This window comes from Cnephaeus nilssonii, assembly GCF_951640355.1.
Source record: "Cnephaeus nilssonii genome assembly, chromosome: 19".
Lineage (NCBI taxonomy): Eukaryota > Metazoa > Chordata > Mammalia > Chiroptera > Vespertilionidae > Cnephaeus > Cnephaeus nilssonii.
In genome coordinates this window covers 14,077,272-14,094,808 of record NC_137090.1, presented here as the reverse complement: position 1 = coordinate 14,094,808, position 17,537 = coordinate 14,077,272, and the positions used below count along the sequence as shown (strand labels likewise).

General features: G+C 54.1%; 1 protein-coding gene across 1 annotated transcript; it reads right to left on the bottom strand.

Moving 5' to 3' along the window:
• Positions 1-8,341: 8,341 nt before the first annotated feature.
• C1QL1 (complement C1q like 1) lies at positions 8,342-15,769 on the bottom strand. Its single transcript, XM_079797188.1, has 2 exons — positions 14,944-15,769; positions 8,342-8,890 (listed from the first exon to the last, which is right to left on the bottom strand). Exons 1-2 carry the CDS (start codon positions 15,538-15,540, stop codon positions 8,711-8,713), a joined length of 777 nt encoding a protein of 258 aa, XP_079653314.1. The 5' UTR covers positions 15,541-15,769; the 3' UTR covers positions 8,342-8,710.
• Positions 15,770-17,537: the final 1,768 nt, after the last annotated feature.

The following is a 17,537-nucleotide window of genomic DNA, read 5'->3' as shown; positions in this document are numbered from 1 at the left end:
TGAAGGGTCCGGGGTTGGATTCCCATCAAGGGCGTGTGACTCGGTTGCAGGCTTGATCCCTCGCCCTGATGCACGTGGGAGACAACCAATCAATGTGTGTCTCTCACATCCATGTTTCTCTCGACCTTCCACTCTCTCTAAAAATTAATGGAAAAATATCCCTGGATGAGGATTAACAAAAATAAATAAATAAATAAATAAATAAATAAATAAATAAATAAATAAATAAAATAGTAGAGTCACAACCCTGGCCACAAAACTCAGATACGCCAAGATTGTGAGTTCCATCCCCAGTCCCTCTCCCTCCCCCGCCCTCCCCCGCTTCCTCTTTTTCTCTAATACTAATTTAAAAAATTTTTAAAAGATACTAGAATCACTATTTACTAGTATACTTGGTTGATTTGGCCCAAACTCTTCATTAACCTACCTAGACCTCAATTGCCCTCTCTGTATAATGGGATAGCACTGTAGGTTTGGTGAGAATAAAATGAGAAAACTATGCAAAGGTTATTGTAAAGCTACAAGACTAAGGTGTTCTTGCCATCTCTACTACCCAAGAGAAATGAAACTGTTAAAGAATGGCTTCCAGAGGTTTGGGACTGTGGTGGAGGGCTTGTGGGATTGTGGTTGGGGTCTTTAGGAGCCTCCTGGTCCAGTTCTGGTTTGAACAATTAGCTGGGAAAGGTGAGGTGCGTCAGCGTGAGGCAAGGAGCCGAGACTGATTCTGCTCTCAGAAGGACGTGACATGCAAGTTGAGGTCTGAAGGAGGCGTGGAGCTTGTTTGGCAAAGGGAGCTGTTCCTTGGCTCTCAGAAGTCAAGGGAAAAGAATTTTTCAGGTGAGTCACCCGAGCCCATGATGCTGAGAGGCCTTGGTAGGGCCTGGCCCAGCCTACTTTAGTAGACACAAATGGAAAACCCTTGGGCTCTATACCACAGGTGCTGATCAGAGGAGACTGATCTGGCACTGGCCCCAAAAGAATTTCAAGACCTAAAACCCAGACGTGAGGACCAGGTGCAGAATTTTTGCCTTTTATGGTGGCCAAAGAGTTTCTGGGCTGATATGAGTGGGGGTGTGAAAAGCAACAGGCTCTCTGCTCTTTTTTTTTTTTTAAATATATATTTTATTGATTTTTTACAGAGAGGAAGGGAGAGGGATAGAGAGCTAGAAACATCGGTCTGCTGCCTCCTGCACACCCCGCACTGGGGATGTGCCCGCAACCAAGGTACATGCCCCTGACCGGAATCAAACCTGGGACCCTTCAGTCCGTAGGCTGACGCTCTATCCACTGAGCCAAACCGGCCAGGGCGGCTCTCTGCTCTTGTGAGCTGTGTGGATATAATCACTGTTTGTAACAGGCAAGACCACTAACCCTCTGTGCGCAAAGGAGACAGAGAGGAGGCACATCCTTTACCCACACCCTTATCACTGCACACACTTTGCACGTAGGTATGGCATTAGCTGGTTCAGATATAGACGAATTTTAAAAGGTCCTTGAACCCAATCCAAGACATCATTCTTGCCATCCTTAAACGTGAGCCAGCCTTTAAGATCTGGCCTAGCACAGAAGCCAAGCTCTATGAAGAGGAAAAAGTGTTCACTCAGTTTGTCAACAAGGAGGTCACAGGTGTCCTTGGCAGAAGCAGTTTCAGAGGAATGGCCGTAGCCATATCACAGCAGGAAGTGAGAAAATAGTAACAACTCTTTTAAGTCATCTGGCTGTCAAAGGGAGCAGAGAAAGGAGGTAGTAGCTGGAAGGGGATGTGAGGTTAAGGGAGGATTTTTTTGTTAATTCTCACCTGAGGATATTTTTTTCCATTAATTTTTTTTAGGGAGAGTGGAAGGGAGGGGGAGAGACAGAGAGAAACATCCATGTGAGAGAGGCACATCGATTGGTTGCACCTCGACCAGGGCCAGGGATCGAGCTTGCAACTGAGGTATGTGCTCTTGACTGGAATCGAACCCGGGACCCTTCAATCTGCAGTCCAATGCTCTATCCATGGAGCAAAACCATCTAGGGCTCAAGGGAGGATTTTTAAGGATAGGAGAGATTTAAATGCTGATGGGAAGGAGCTGACACGGAGCAAGCAGTTGACGATGAATAGAAAGGTGTGACTAACAATTAAATGAAGTCCCCCAAGAAGATGAGAGATAAGAGTGGTCAACAATCTCACTTTGCCCAGCTGGGTCTACCAGAATGTGGGACTTTCCGTTTAAAAACCTGGACAGTCCTGAGCAAACAAGGATAGATTGGTCATACTGGTGAGAGAGCGTGGACGCAGAGCACAGTGGCAGGCTGGACCCTGGAAGGGGGCACAGCTCCTCCATGGAGGCAAACAGGAGGAGAGGAGGGACATAGATGCAGGGAAGTTTGTGGATTTTATGGTGGAAGCTGATGGAGTCTCCTTGGTGCTTCTGACCTCTCTGAGAGGTAGGAGATAGGATCACCCATTGGACAGTTAACTGCACACTCCATCTGCTGCCTTTGTTGCTGGGCTGAAACATAATAGGTAGTCAATAAAATTGGCAGAAGGAATCAATAAATGAGTGAGACTAGGGGTAGGTGTTGCAGGTTGGGTACTCCTAGGAGCAGACTCTGAGAGAGAGATCAGTGTGCAGGAAGTTTATTGGCGAGTACTCTTAGAATTAAGACCTGTGGAGGAGAAGGACAGGAAGCAGGATTAGGCATAGCAGGGAGCTGGGAGCTCTGAAGCTGGGAAGATTCCTCCGCGTTGTCCCGAGTTTAAACCCGCACGTTGATTAGTCATTGGAAACAAGCTGCCTGAGAAAGAGGTAGGACGTTGAGCAAGGCAGCTCACATCAGCAGAGACAATCCCTGGATGGGGCCGGTAGCCAAGAGCCATCTGCTGGCGGCACTGCCAGCAGCTGGGAGAATAGATCCTCAGTCCTGGAAGAGACCTGGGCAGTGCATCACAGCATCCATCACAGGCGGTGGAAGTTTATGGAGAGGGAGAGAGGTTTGCAGTAGCTGCTATTATGGTGGTAGAGTGGTTAGTGTGGCAGGCACGTGTTAGGTACTGAGTAAGCTACTGTCTACTTAGAGGAAGCTCTCAGTATGGCCTGAGAGACAGGTAGGTAGATGACTGCTGGGGGAGTCCAGGAAGGCTTCTTGGAAGAGCAGACAAGGGACCCGGGCTTGTATGTGAGCAGGTGTTCTGCAGGCTAGGGCCTAGCAGAACCATCCCTGGCTCCGGGCAGGTAGGGAGAGGTTTGTAACTCTCCGGGCCTACGCAGTTGTCCTAGTCCAGCCTGGGGCTCTTCACTCAAGGAACAAAGGGGCTTGTGCCGTGGGGCTTGGGAAGAAACCCTTGAATTTGCTCTTCACCATCTGGGAAAAGTCAGGCGCCCTACCCCTGCACCAGCTGTCCAGGCAGCAGGCATTGTAGGAAGGGGTGTGTCTGGCGATTTAGGGGAGGCAAGACTGCTCAGGCTGGGAAGTAGTGAGAGTCACCCCTCCCCCTACTCTAGGGAATGGCCAGTCAAGAGGGCTGTTCCCAGAAAGAGTAAGCCATGTGATCTTGGGTAAATTAATTCACCTCTCTGTATCTCAGTTTTCTCATCCAAAACATGGGTGTGACAATAGTAACTACCTTGTGGGATCATTGTGAGGCTTCAGTGGAATAGTACACAGTACAAAAGCTCCTGTTATAACTTAGCTGTTGATACAGAGATGAGCGTACATGTGTTTCCTCCAGCTCCATATTCCCCAAGCCCTTGGACAAGAGAAGAGAAAACCCTCAGCTGCCAGGGTTCTACCACCCACCACGTCCCCAACGGGATCGTTTCAGCGACAACATGGGAGGTGGGGTTTGAGGGGGCTCCTGTTTTGGATGGATGTATGCTTGTTGTCAAACCTTTCCAAACATTATAGAAGTAAAACATATAAGCCGCCACTTAGTCCAACTCCCTGAGAAATAACCCCTCTTAACAGTTTGGGAAGTCTCCCCTGCCCCTCTAATAGAAGGTCCTGGATGTATCTGTGTGATGATCCTTGTGAGTGTCTTGAAGCTCTGGGTGGGTTTCTCATCCATCTCTGAATCCTCCATGCCAAGCTGGAGCCTGGTGTTTTGGATGTGTTCAGTAACATGGAAATGAAGTAGAGCAAGTAGAAATAGGAACTGATGGGTAGGCCAGAGCATCAGGGGTATCCCTGTGCTCTAACTTCATATTGGAGGCCACAGAGCAGAAGGGTGAGGGAATCCACATTGGAGACCGGACTTGGGGCACTCTATTCTCAATACTTAGCTCCACATCCTGGGTACCCCAAACCAACCCCTCTCCTAGTGCCCCACATTCACTTTGGAGTTACTGGGGTAGAACAACCCGATGTCTTCATCTTCTTTGATGATTATTATCACCATCCCAGGCATTGAAGTGCAGCCAAAGAATTTTAAGTCATGGGACTCAGGAGACTTGGGTTGTAATAATAAAAATGCATTTGCATTTTGCTTCATAACTCACAAGCAGGTCCTCACCCGTGCATCACAACAGCCTTCACATAAATACGTTTTTATTATCTAGCCCCATTTTATAGGTGGAGAAACTGAGGCTCAGAGACGTGAAGTGTCTTTCTCTGAAACACTGAGCATGGCCAGGACCCGAGTCCAGTGCTCCGGTCTCTACTTGCTGCATGTCTAGTGGGTCCTGCTGTCTCTGGCTCTAGCTACCCTGAACCGACAGGAGCAAATTTGACTTCCTCTCTGGGTCTCAGTTTCTCCAGCTGTGCAATAGGGGTTACCCATTCTATGGCTCTCGTTCTCAATGTTGGTGGATGGGGCACACGGGTAGCATGTAGGCAGTATGGGGGCGGGTAGCCCTCTGGCCCTTTTTCCTCCAGCCCCCAGCTGCACCTCTCTGTAGCCCTGCCGCCCCTCCCAGTTCCAAGCACGCATAGACTTCTCACTTCCACTTTATTATCACCTCATTTGTAGGACTTGAAGATTTGTTACCTGGAAGGGAGTGAAGAGCTCACACTTCCAGTTCCGCTTTTCAAATATACCTTCATTGCTTGTGAAAATAACCTTATTAGCAGCATCTAACCTGCTATGGCTTATGGGGGCACCCAGATAAATGAATGCAGAAGGAGCCAGGGCAGGAAACAGCACTGCCAGCTGGGGGAGTGCAGCCTCTGGACCCCTCTGATCTTCCCTCAGCCCTTGGCGATCCTGGAGCTGTTGTCAGTCAGGGTCAGTAGGACGTGGGCGAGGCCCAGAGTAGTCCTGAGCAATTGGCCGCCGTCTCTGGGTCCTCGCCTTCTGCCGCCTCTTCTGATGCTCAGAGATCCTCCTAGAAACAGCTCCCCTGCCTCCTGGACGCTTGTCGGGGATTGATTCTCTGGGCAGCTCCCCCTCTGAGCAGTAAATGAAATATCGGTTACCAGGAGTGAGGCGGGAGGCAATTAACCCCTAGACCTCACCATGGTAGATGTGTTTGTAGCAAGCTGAAGAGGGGAGAGCTGAGCGCACCTGCCCCGCTTTCCTGCAAAGTCATCCAATTAGGGCAGTCCCCATCGGTGGGCTCCCACACCCCTCTGGTCTCCAGGACCCCAGAAACCAGGGCAGCACCAGCCCCTAGGGCTGGCAACTGCCTGAGCGCAGGATGGCCTGGAACTCTTTGTGTGGGTGAGCTCCAGGGGCACCCCCATCCTCACATACCCCTGGAAGAGACATTATCCATTAATTAACCACACATCTTCCTAAAATGGAGGCAATCTGGGGAGGCTTCTTCCTTCCTTCCTCCATTCTGCCTGGCCAACCTCCTTTCTGCGATCCAGGTAGCCCTGTGCTCTAGAATGTTCCTGTGCCAGCAAAGCCCCCCGTTGAGAAGCAGGGGAGACACAGGCCCTGCTTTCAGGGAAATTCCTGTCTGAGAGGGAGACCCAGCTCCTGCACTCAGAGAGCCCCCAGTTGGACTAGGAGACAGGCTCTGTCCTTTGAGGACCCTGCAGTCCCAGAGTCTGGTCTCAGAAAGCCCTAGTTTAATAGAAAAAGTACTATGTCTACCCCCAGAGCCACTGAGACAGGAACCACAGTCTCAGCATCCAGGAAGGCCCCACCCCCCAGTCTCAGTGGAGATAGTCACCTTGCCCTCAACTCACTCAAAACACTGTCCTCGAAGATTCCCAGTCTGATGGAGGAGACACAGGTCTTGCCTTCAGGAAGCTTCCCATTCTGATGGTGGAAACACAGTCCTTGGCCTTGGGCATCCCAAGTCTGTGGAGAAAAACCAGACTTTGCCCTTGGAGAGCCCCTGTCTGATGGGGAAGACATCTCCCGAACAGGTTCCTTTGCAGCTGGGATGCTGCCCGAGTGACAAGTAGCTGACGGCTGGCACTGCTGGACACTCCTGGTGCCCCACAAAGAAAGAGACAGTCCTTGGTTTCAGTCCAGGCCCAGCTGATCACAAACTTGCTGCATGACCATGGGCAAGTCACGAATCTTCTTCAGACTATGATTTCCTCATCTGCAAACTGGAGACTTCAAGCTCATCTCTCAAAATGACATGAGGATCGTCCAGTCACCAGAAAGGAAAGAAAGCTAACCAGCCAGCCAGACACTCCCTGCAGAAATGATTACCATGCTTTTTATTGTAGCAGAGGTCCTAGAGTCTACCCTAGACCAGCCCCTGTGGTCTCTGGGGAGGAGTGGGGTGCCCCCAGGTGTGGTGGCTGGGTAATTATGGGCCAATGTGGCCATTAAAAAAACCACAGGGGGCTGTGGACAGAATTGGGGGCCGGGTGGGGAGGAGTGCTGTCTAATCTAATCAGTCTTCCCAAGGAAACTCTCATTCCAGCCAGATCTGCCAGGGGTTTTATTGGGTTTGTGGGACCTGCAGATTTCAATCTCCAGACCCCACAGGGAAGGAACAAGTATTAAGCTAATTTTATTAAATGGCCACAGCTGGGAAGCAAGGGCGTGAAGGGAGGATAAAGAAAGCCATTCAAGTCTGCCAGCTATGACAAGGGTCTATACATGGGACCTGACTGGAAGGGAGCCCACCCCCTCCTTCCTGTCTCTCCAGCTGAGCCAGCGGGATGGGGGGTGGGAGAGGCCAGATGGGACCTTCCCCTCAATGTAGAGCCTTGGGATTCTCCAGAAAGCTTACCCCATGGCTGCTGCCCAGGGCAAATGCTTGTAAACACACCAAGCTTCTGCAGGGCAGGGGCAGCGGGAATGGAAGGGCTGAACATGATGGGGAGGGAGGCTGAGCTGCCTCAATGTCATCCTTCCTCAGTTTTGCTTTGGAGATCCCAGACCTTTGTGAAATATGGGGTACCAGGTAAGAGCAAGGTCTTTGGTTCAGATACTGACATTTGCTTCTTCCTAGCTCTGAGACCTTAGCACATTATTTAGCCTCTCTGAGCCTTATTTTCCTCGTCATTTCAGAAAAAAATAACAATATCCATTAAAGGGCATGAGAGCATTTCCTGATCATCCACTTCACTCCCCCTCCACCACCACACACACACCCACACCCACACCCATAGGATATTCATACAGTTCCTATATGGTGTCTGATACAGAGTGGGTGCTCTCTAAATATTAGCTATTATTATTTAGGAACGCCCTAACTGTGTGACTGCCGTGGCCCATTACAGGAAGTGAAGGAGTAGTGACAGGGTGAGGAGACTTGGTGTGCTGTCTCCAAGGAGCAGGGCTTCTTAGATTCAAGCGCGACGGCAGAACTTGGTGACTATCACGATAAGCAAGCTGTTTGACCTCACTGGAAGAATTACATCTGCTCACCCAGCCTCCCAGGGCTCTTGGGAGACCTGAGTGACATACCTGGAAGCATTTCTGCAAACTTTGAAGTGATGTATAAATAATAAGAACTATGTTTCCTCAGTCAAGTGAGGGAGGTCACCTACATTTCATAGATGAGAAAACTGAGGCCCAGAGGTGAAGTGCTCGGGCCAAGGTCAACCACCTTTTAGTGTGAAGGCGGTCACTAACCCAGAACCGAGTCAGAGAGGAGTGACTTGCCCAGGATCACCTGTGGAGGCACCGGATGAGAACCTAGGTTTCCCAGTTTAAACCTTGCTGTGCCTTTGGAATGCTGATGCTACTGTCAAGGGTGAAAAAATAGAAGTTATCCACCATGGAGGAGGATGATATAAGCCTGTGGCTTCCCATTGCGGCTGCTCAGGCCCATTGTGGTGGGCACTGGCCCCTTGGCCCACCTCCTCTGACTCTGGCACCTGTCTTCCCCCAGAGCCAGGGGCCACTTCCAGCAGACCCCTTCCCAGTCTGGAGGAGGACAAGGTCATAATCTCCTCCTGCAACTCCTCCCCAGGGCACAGACGGAAATCCAACGGGGTGGAAGTGTTTTTATTATAGCTTTGGTCAGACGGGGAGCGACTGGGGGTAGGGCTTTAAAGGGTGCTGGGAAGCTATCCAGTCCCCATCCCACCCCTTCCCCAGGTGGCACCACCCTCGGAGCCAGAGCCGAGCAGGAGGGCAGCGCATCTGAACTCAGGAAGCGACTCTGCAGGACCAGACCGGTCCCCAGGCTTGGGCGGGCTGGCGGGAAGGGTGGGCAATAAACAGTCCTATTGTACAAATATACAGAGCGGGCTGCAGCCAGGACGGGGCGCGCAGCCGGGTTGGGCAGCAAAGAGGTGGGCGGGGGGACGGGTCATCCATCGCCCAGCAGGACAAGGAGCCCGGGGGGTAATCAGGGACGCGGGGAGCTTAATCAGAGTAGATGATGAAGCCGGAGAACGTGCTGTATTTGTTGCTGTTGCCGCCATGCGCTTTGCCCCCGTCGAGTTTGATGAAGACCTCATCGCCCGCGTCCAGGTGCAGGATCACGCTGTTGCTGGCGTAGTCATAGTTCTGGTCTGCGTCCTGGGCAATGGCACTGGCCCGCACCTGAGGGGGGTGGGAGAGTAGGGGTGTGTGCCCGAGGGGAGGAGGGAGAGAAGTGGGGTCAAGGATGGGGGGAACTGTCAGAGGTAAAGCGGCCACATCAGAGGGTCTGGAGGCCCTAAAAGCTCCACTTCCAGCCCCATCAGGGCTCTGAGCCTGCTTCTCTCCCATCATCCCTACCCCCCTTTCCAATCATAACGTGTGTTTTAGGTGATTACGGAGGACCCCGGGATTTCCAGGGTTTAATCTGGGTCTGAACTGGGAGTCAAGGTAGAGTCTGCTTCCTTCACTTCCCTAGGGCTTACTATGTGGCCTGCTGAGAACCTCAACCATGCCTCCAGGACCGCCCAACCTGGAACTCCCTCTTGCAGAGAGGAATTCTCTGGACCCCCAAAGATAGAGGGCCCTTCTCTCTCATTATTGCTTCATCCCTGCTTTAATTGTAATAAAGATTGCCTTATTTTTCAGCCACATCCACCTGTTCTCACGTCAGAGGATACACACCTTGGCCCCATACAAGCAACCACCCTCGTACCAGGACCTGCTATTCGGACTCCTTGTCTGAAGTTCATTCTGGAGTCTGTCACACCGGAGCAGTAGGATGGAAGGTCTGGTAATTATTTCCCCTCCCAAGGCTCAGATCGGGCCTGCACACCTGCCTCCAAGGAGCTGTAGCTAGACCTGTGATTATTACCCCACTCAAAACGGACTTCCTTTTTATTATTATATTTTAATCCTCACCTGAGGATATGTACCCGGGATATATTTTTTATTGATTTTAGAGAGCGGCAAGGAAAGGGAGAGAGAGAGAAAAAAAATCAATGTGAGAGAAACATCGATTGGTTGCCTCCCAAATCCACAACCTGGGTCAGTGCCCTGGCCAGGAATGGAACCCATGACCCTTTGGTGCACAAGACAATGCTCCAAGCAACTGAGCCACACCAGCCAGGGCTCAAAGAGGATTTCGGACTCCATCTCACCCCATGGTGGGAGAAAGGAAGTAGGTGGAAAGAAGGGGATCCTTACATCACTCTGTGCTCCTCAGTCTGATCTGATCTACTTGCTGGTTCTTGTTTTGATGGAGGAGGGGAGGAATGGTAGGACAATGAGGCAAGGAAGCACCAGCATTTGGGTTTGAAGCCTGCCACCATTGCTTTTGCAGGCTCTGACTGTCATCATAAGACACTGAGGGGGGGGGGGGTGGAAAAATTCCCTCCAGACATACCTTTTCCACAGCTGAGGCCACAGCAAGGCCTGAACCACAGGACCTGGGGCCTCTCCAGGACGTCCGGGGTGACCAATGGGAAGAGAAGAACTATCTCCAAGGTTCTGGCTTGTACTGGGGGGAGGCTGCACTGAGAGGGTTCACTCAGCCAGGCTCCTCAACAGCCCCACTCCATCCTGCCCCTTTCCTGAAAGCAGCTCCCCCGAGGGCTGACAGTCCAGGCCGGACCAACCCAAATTAGGGGAGGAGCCCATCCTTCTGGGTGGGAGGCGGGACTTGGAGTCAGCTGGGCTAAAGCTGCTGACTCAGCAGCAGTGCTGCAACAGGAGGACCCATCATATTTGCACGCAGACTGCCCTTTAAAGCCCAGATCCTTCCAGCCATCTTCTCCCCGCTCAACCTCTTCTTCTCCAACCTGGGAAGGAATAGTTTGGGGATCTTGCTGGAAAAACTCACGGTCCACCTAAAGGTGGGGGCAAATCAAATAAGGGGGAGACCTGGTTTGTCACAAAGCTCAGTTTCTCTGTTTAGAAAATAGATGACAAGATCCTGCCTCACCACTGCCACCTTTATAAAAAAGCCTGATGATGGTAAAAAAAATATTTTTTTAATCTTGTTGGGGCTTTGAGCTACTAGGGAAGAGCTCAAAGCAAGCAGCCAACTTCCGTATTGTTCCCTGGGCCCTAATCCTGGTAGTATTTATTATTATGCATGCATTTCATTATCTTTGCTAATAAATTACTACTAATAACAATTATTTTTATTACCCGGATTAATTTAGCCTTAACTCATTAAAACAGTGTGCTTGTTAATAGCAAAATCCATTAGAATACAGTCATCTGTCATCAGGAATCTCCTGATGATGTGTCAGGCATCAGAACTGTTATGCTTATATTTATTATTTATTCATCACCATGATTGTTGCTGTGATTATCCTAATTATCCATGGACGCAGGGAGAATTTATGCCCTTCCATGCCTAGATGGTGAGGGAATTCCAGAAGGGAACCCAGGGGTCCTGAATCTCTGCCCAAGAGCGAAACAGTGGAGGCATATAGCTCCTCCTGGGGGCCAAGGGAAAGTTTGGGGAATTGAGGTTGCCATGGAAGCAGAAAAGCAAGTCTGTGACTTGTCAGGAGGGGGCGCTATATAATCACCTCTTCAAGGGCTGCCAGGAAGGGAAACTGAGGCAGTGGTTTGACCAGGGGCTTGGAAAGGGCGGGGGAGAACCCAGGAAATATGTCCTTGTCCCCAGGTCAATGCTGGGAGGTGTGCCTCCCATTGATAGTTAGCCTTGCCTGCAGGAGACACACATTGATTGGGTCTCTCCTGTGCCAGCCACTGTGCTCTGTGCTGTCTGAAAGGCATTAGAAGCCATAGAGCAGTGATGGCGAACCTATGACACGCATGTCAGCACTGACATGCGTAGCCATTTCTGATGACACGTGGCCGCATGCCGAGGATGAAACATTTGCTGCTCCTGAGGATGAAACATTTGCGAAATAATGTTTTTTCCTCAAAGTGACACACTACCCGAGTTATGCTCAGTTTTTTGGCGAAGTTTGACACACCAAGCTCAAAAGGTTGCCCATCACTGCCATAGAGGATAGCTAGGGGCCCCTCTCCCACCATCAGCCAAGAGGTTGATCTCCAGTTAGGTCTTCATACCACAGCCCTCAATCTATATACCCTACCACCTCTCACCTCAGGCTCTAATCCAAGCCCCTGCTCATTTGTAATACTCACCTTCCCCAGCCTGTCCCCACACGGCCCCATCTCCCCCATCCCAATTTATCAACTTCATGTTCTCCTTGACTCCTGTGAACTGAGGATCTTAGAGGCAGCTGCAAAGAGCTCACCTCCCTCAGGGTACCAGCTCCAACCTAGAGCCTCTTTCTCCGGCTCCTCAGGTCCCCGTGTCCTAATGACCAGGGCTTGGTGCCACCAGGCTATGAAGTGGAGACTCAAAGCTACCCCTGGGGAGAGGGGCCAGTGGGGCTTAGACAAGGACAGATAGGCAGCTTCAGCCCCAGGCAGGAAAGTGGTGACTTCCCTCCTCTCCATCATGCCCAGGGAAGGGCCAAGGCCTACATGCAGCTCTGCCTTCCTGAAGAAATTCTGAAAATCTCTGTGTAGAGAGAAAGCCAGAAAGAAAAGAACAGAGCCCGTGGTTGCCCCTGGTCTTAAAGGCACGGGAGGTGCAAGCTTTCCTCTTTTGTTCCCCTCCATTGACCAGCCCCATCATATTTTCCTCGGCTCACTTGAATATCCTCTTCCATCTCTGAGTCATTCCCTACACTTGACCTTTTTATTTTCTCTCTAGCCATGTCCCTTCACCTTGGGGACCCAGGTTCACCATCCTCTCCTCCAACCAAGTTGGTCTGAACGGGGCCTCAGGTTCCACTGAACCACTCCCACCAGCCAAGACATTTTGGGACAGGAGCTCCCAGCCCTCCGCTACCACAGTAACCGCTGGGGTATGTTACTGTGTGGTTACTACTGTCTCCCCTGCACAGACCATGAGGTCTTGGAGGGCAAGCAGATTGAACCCCTGGAACCAAGCCTCAAACCTGGCTCCTCGTAGGGGCTCAAAACTAATACTATGTGAGATTAAATGAGTCTCTTGGATAATCTGGAAGGAGAGTTCACCAAGAATGTGCCCCACTATTTGTCTTGTTTTGGGAGGTGGGCTAGTAAATGGTCTGAGTAATTGTTAAAATGCTGGGTCTTTGAAATTCCTAGTTAAAGCCACCTCCTTTCTTCTAGTAGTTTATGGCCCCACCTCCTTGTCAGGCTCTGCCAATCCCCTGTCCCGGCTGGAGGTGAAAGAAGAGACTTTTGAGTCCGTTTCACCTCCCAATTAGTTTCTTTTTTCTTGTTTTGTTTTTTTTGGTAATCCTCACCCAAGGGTATTTTTTCCATTGATTTTTAGAGAGAGGAAGAGACAGAGAGAAACATCGATGTGAGAGAGACACATCGACTGGTTGCCTCTGCACGCACCCCAACCAGGGGCCGGGGAATCTGCAACCGAGGTACATGCCCTTGAATCAAACCCAGGACCCTTTAGTCCGAGGGCTGACATTCTATCCACTGAGTCAAACTTGCTAGGGCTCGCCTCCCAGTTATTGAAGCAAGTACCCCTGGCCCCAGCACACACCGTCTTTGGGGCCTCCTCTTGCCCCATCTCAGGGCTGTGCTGCCACCTCCTGAGGTGGTGCAGGGTCTAGGGCCCACCTGTGGTCTGGTGACCACTTCCCTCTCCGGACAAGTTGGGCCCCAACCCCTCTGAAACCTTAGCTTGGTGCCAGCCCAAACTTTCTTTGGGAAAGGAAGACAGTCCATTGATGAAGGTGACATTGCTGCATCCCTTATTGGTGATTAATAAGGGGAATCGTGGAGCTGTCTGCAGAATGAGCCCTCACAAGATACCGGGGCCTCCCTTTTGGTTAGGAACCAAGGACAAAGAGGAGAGACACAGGGAGCCTGACAGACACAAAGCGGGAGAGAGACTCCCAAAGCATAGAGAAGGGGTGTGGAGTTAAACCCAGGAGAGGGAGGCCAGAAACCCCGGGAGAGACAGATAGGACTGGTAGACAGGACAGAGACAGGCACAAGAGACAGAGAGATAGAAGAAAGAGGCAGGGAGAGGTGGAAACCGGAAAGAGAAGCAGGCAGTGAGGATAGAAGAGTGTGTGTGTGTGTGTGGGGGGGGGGGGGGGGGCTACTTACAAGCACCTGGTCTGTCAGCTTTCTGCTGACTCCCACCCCCCAGCCAGGGTCTTCCTCAGGACAGTGCTGTGGTGGGAGGGGTTCCAACAGTCTTGGGTCTCAGTTGAAGGAGCGTCCTTCCCAACTCCCACTAGCCTAGCTTTAGTCCCCTGCCCCCACAAAAATACTTGGCCTGACCAGCCCCAGAGACCCCAGGCCACTGCAGTCTGGAAGCACTGGGAAGAGAGGGGCTATCAAAAGGGAAGGGACATGAGCAAAACTGTTGCCCTGGGGCAGCAGTCCCAAGAAGAGCACCATGCACCGCAGGTCCAAGACTCTGCATGCTTGATGCCTGCCAGCTCCGATCTTTGGGATGGGGACAGGGAACGAAGAGACCCCTCCCCCCCCCCCCCCCCCCCCCCCCCCACACACACACACACTCCAGGAATCAGGAGTTGCAGCTGGGAGACCAAGAGGAGGGGGAGTTTCCACCTCTTTGCCCCGCCTCCCCCCTCTTCCCCCCTCCCCCCACTTTCTTGCCCCGGTAACTCTTCCACAGTGCCCAGGGGCCGCACAGCCCCGCGTTTTGCAAAGGGTGTCAGATCGGCCCTGTGGGCCCTCTCCAAGGGCCGGGGATTTATTGCAGTTAGGGCTTGGCGCGCCCGGCTCCCTTTGCCTTAGTGCCCGAAACCTCTACCGCTCGCCTTCTCGGGGAGTGCGCACAGCGGTGCACCTGGGAGCCCGCAGGCGCCGGGGCTGCCTTCTCCCATCCCGCCCTCCACTCGTCACCCGCTGGTGTCAGCCAGACTCCCAGCTCTCAGGTGCCGCTGCCCAAGGGCCAGTCCTCGCGCCCGGGAGCCCTGCGCTCCCACTCCTTCGATTTATCGCCACCATTTCCATGCGGCAGGTGCCCAGCAGCGTCCGCCTGGGAATCGGCGCCCAGGAATTGAGGAGTTAGAGGGACCAGCCGGGGGCGACCGTCCTCCGCAGGCGATATCGCGCCTTAAAGCCGGGCCTCTGTAGGGTTCTCACCTGCGCCCAGCGACTCCGACCCGATACCCACAGGCCCCAGGCTCCTAGCGTCCCCTGCCCCCAGGCCAGCCCCGGCTCCCCGCCAGGCCCACCTGGCCGTTCTTGCAGAGGTCAGCCCACATGCTGGTGCCGTCGCCGCCGCGCATGAGGACGTGGTAGGTGAAAAAGTAGGTGCCGGGGATGTTGCACGTAAACTTGCCGCTGGTCGCGTCGTAGTTGTTGCCTAGGTTGGTGACCACGTCGTCGAACTTGAGCACCTCGTAACCCTCGTGAGGGTTCTTGAGGCCGGCGTAGAAGGCCACGCGCGGCACCGTGGTGTAGGTGGCGGTGCTGATGGCGCCGCTGCCCCCCGCGCCCGGCAACCCGGGAGGGCCGGTCTTGCCCGGCTCACCCTTCTCCCCGGGCGGCCCTACGGGGCCCGGAGGACCCGGGTCTCCGGGAGGCCCGGGCGGTCCGGGCTTGCCGGTGCGGCCCGGCTTCCCCTGGGGGCCCTGCACCAGCGTGGAGGGCGGGGGCGCGCCGCTCTGTTCGCTCAGGGCGTCTCCGCCGTCGGGCCGCGCGCGGGCGCCGGGGCCCCGCCCGGGGTAGGGGTCGCACACCATGCGGCAGGTTCCGAGCATCTCATAGTGGCCGTCAGGGCCGCCCGAGCTCACCAGCACGGGGATGAGCACCACCAGCACCAGCAGCATCACCACGCCCGCGGCGGCCGCCAGCAGCGTCTTCCGGCCGGCGCGGAGCCTGGGGAGCGCCGGGCCACCCGGCCGCGCCGTCGGGGCAATGGTGCCGGCGGGCGGGGGGCGCGGGCGGGGCGCCCGCGCTCAAGGGCGGTCCGGCGGGGCTGCGGGCATGGGGCCGGACCCGGACCCGGACCCGGGGCACCGCGCTGCGCTGGAGGCGCCGCAGAGCCTAGCCGCCGGGTCCTGCCTCGCGCCTCCCTCCCGCTGAGCGGCCGAACTGAGCGCGGCGGCCGCAGCCTCCAGCCTCGCTCCTCCCGCCTCCCCGCGCCGGGGCCACCGCCCCCTCCGCCCCGCCCCGCTCCGCCCCTTCGCATACTCAGCGCCAGCGGTGGGTGGGGCTTAAGACGGGACCGGCGCCTAATTGGGCCGCGGGCGGGCGGGCTCCGCCCACCGTGAGGGGCGGGGCAGAGGGGCGGTGCCGCGGGGGAGGAATGGAGCCTGGAGAGGAAGGGAGAGTCTGGGGGAGCCAGATGAGGAGGGGGTGAGGGGGTGAGAAGAGGCTCCCACAGGGAAGGGGAGAGTAGGGACCAAAGGGCCACTGGGAGAGTTAGAGAGAGCCGAGGGGGACTGAGAGAGGAGAGGCCTCGAGGGTCGGTTTCGGGGAAAATCGAGAGGGACCGAAAGAGGCGAGAGGGGCCACGGACTGCAGGGGGCGGAGGCAAAGGGGGGCGGGTACCGGGTCTGTGGGGGCAAAGAAATAGATTGAGGGGAGGACGGAGCGGGGAAACAGAAGGGACAAGAAAGAGAGTTATGTTGGGGGAAAAGATGGGGATGGGGAGGGGGCCATCCGGCACTCAGGATCCCAACACCACCCATCCGGGAGATCCTGGGGAAACTGGGTGCCTGTCAGGGTACCAGCGGGATCCTGAGTGCTGCCAGCAGCCGCCCCTCCTCTTTCCTGGCCCCTGGCTGATCCCGGACCCGCCCTCACCTGGGAGGGGCGAACTCCTTCACCCACTCCTCCCCTCCTCTGACCCTTCCTCGCTGGCCTCCAGGCCAGACCAGGCTGCTTTATCCTGGGGGAGAGGGCGCCTTTATCGTCCTCTGAGCATTTTCCTTATCTTTTTAGACCGGAAGGACTGGGGGCCCTACATTCCTTCTCCATTCTGACCAGTACAAATATGTCCCTGGGTAGCGGCCCCCTTTTCCAGCGTTCAAGAGAAAAGGTTGAGCTCACCCTGCCCCTCAGCTCCTCCTCCCCACCCCAGCCTTCTCAGCAGCCCCCTAACTCTTCTCCCCATCAGGTTGTATGAGACAACCCTCTTCCTCGAGAGCAGTAAAGTGTTTAGGTTGCATAAACTGAAATGTGTCTGCTTCCATAAAAACATTTGTCACGTTATTTGAGGCCCAGCTTGTGCTGTTCCCCCTCTCCTCCTTCACCCTGCTTTATCCAGCCCACCAGGGAGGCTCTGCTAACGGATGGCTCTCCAGCCTCTTTCTTTTCTCCTGCAAGTTCCCTTCCCAGTCCACACTCTCCCCCTGCTGACCTGTCACCGGGTCCTTAGGGTGTCCTGGCTTTCTCTACACAGCTGAGATTGCTTAACCCCGCCCAGAGCTGGGTGGGTGGAAGGGACTGCAGGGTACCAAGTGGGGGGCTGTGGACCTTCCAAGCACTGGTGGCTGATCCCAGGTTAGAGTGACACCCCCGGCAAAGAAGGGAGCTAAAACAATTCAGTCAATAACATGGGTGTGCCAGGCCCTGTGCTGAATGCTTTAGGCATGTGGCCACACTTGGTCCTCAAACCCATCCTCATCCTCATTTCACAGAAGCTCTGGCAAGTGAAGAGATTTGCCCGAAGTCACACAACTAATAAGTGGTCGAGTCGGGGTTCAAACCCGCAGCCTGGCTCCACGCTCTCCCAACCTCCACGCCATGAAGTCTATTCACTGCCCAAGGGGAGGCAGGTGTCAGGTGCAGGTGGAGGGGTGCTCCAAGCAGCGAGGGCTCC

Bases quoted from the DNA above. Each gene is read 5' to 3' on its own strand.
- C1QL1 (XM_079797188.1), bottom strand. From the start codon at position 15,540: ATGCTGCTGGTGCTGGTGGTGCTCATCCCCGTGCTGGTGAGCTCGGGC. The intron at 8,891-14,943 runs GTGGGCCTGGCG...CACCCCCCTCAG, and splicing joins ACCTCTGCAAGAACGGCCAG to GTGCGGGCCAGTGCCATTGC.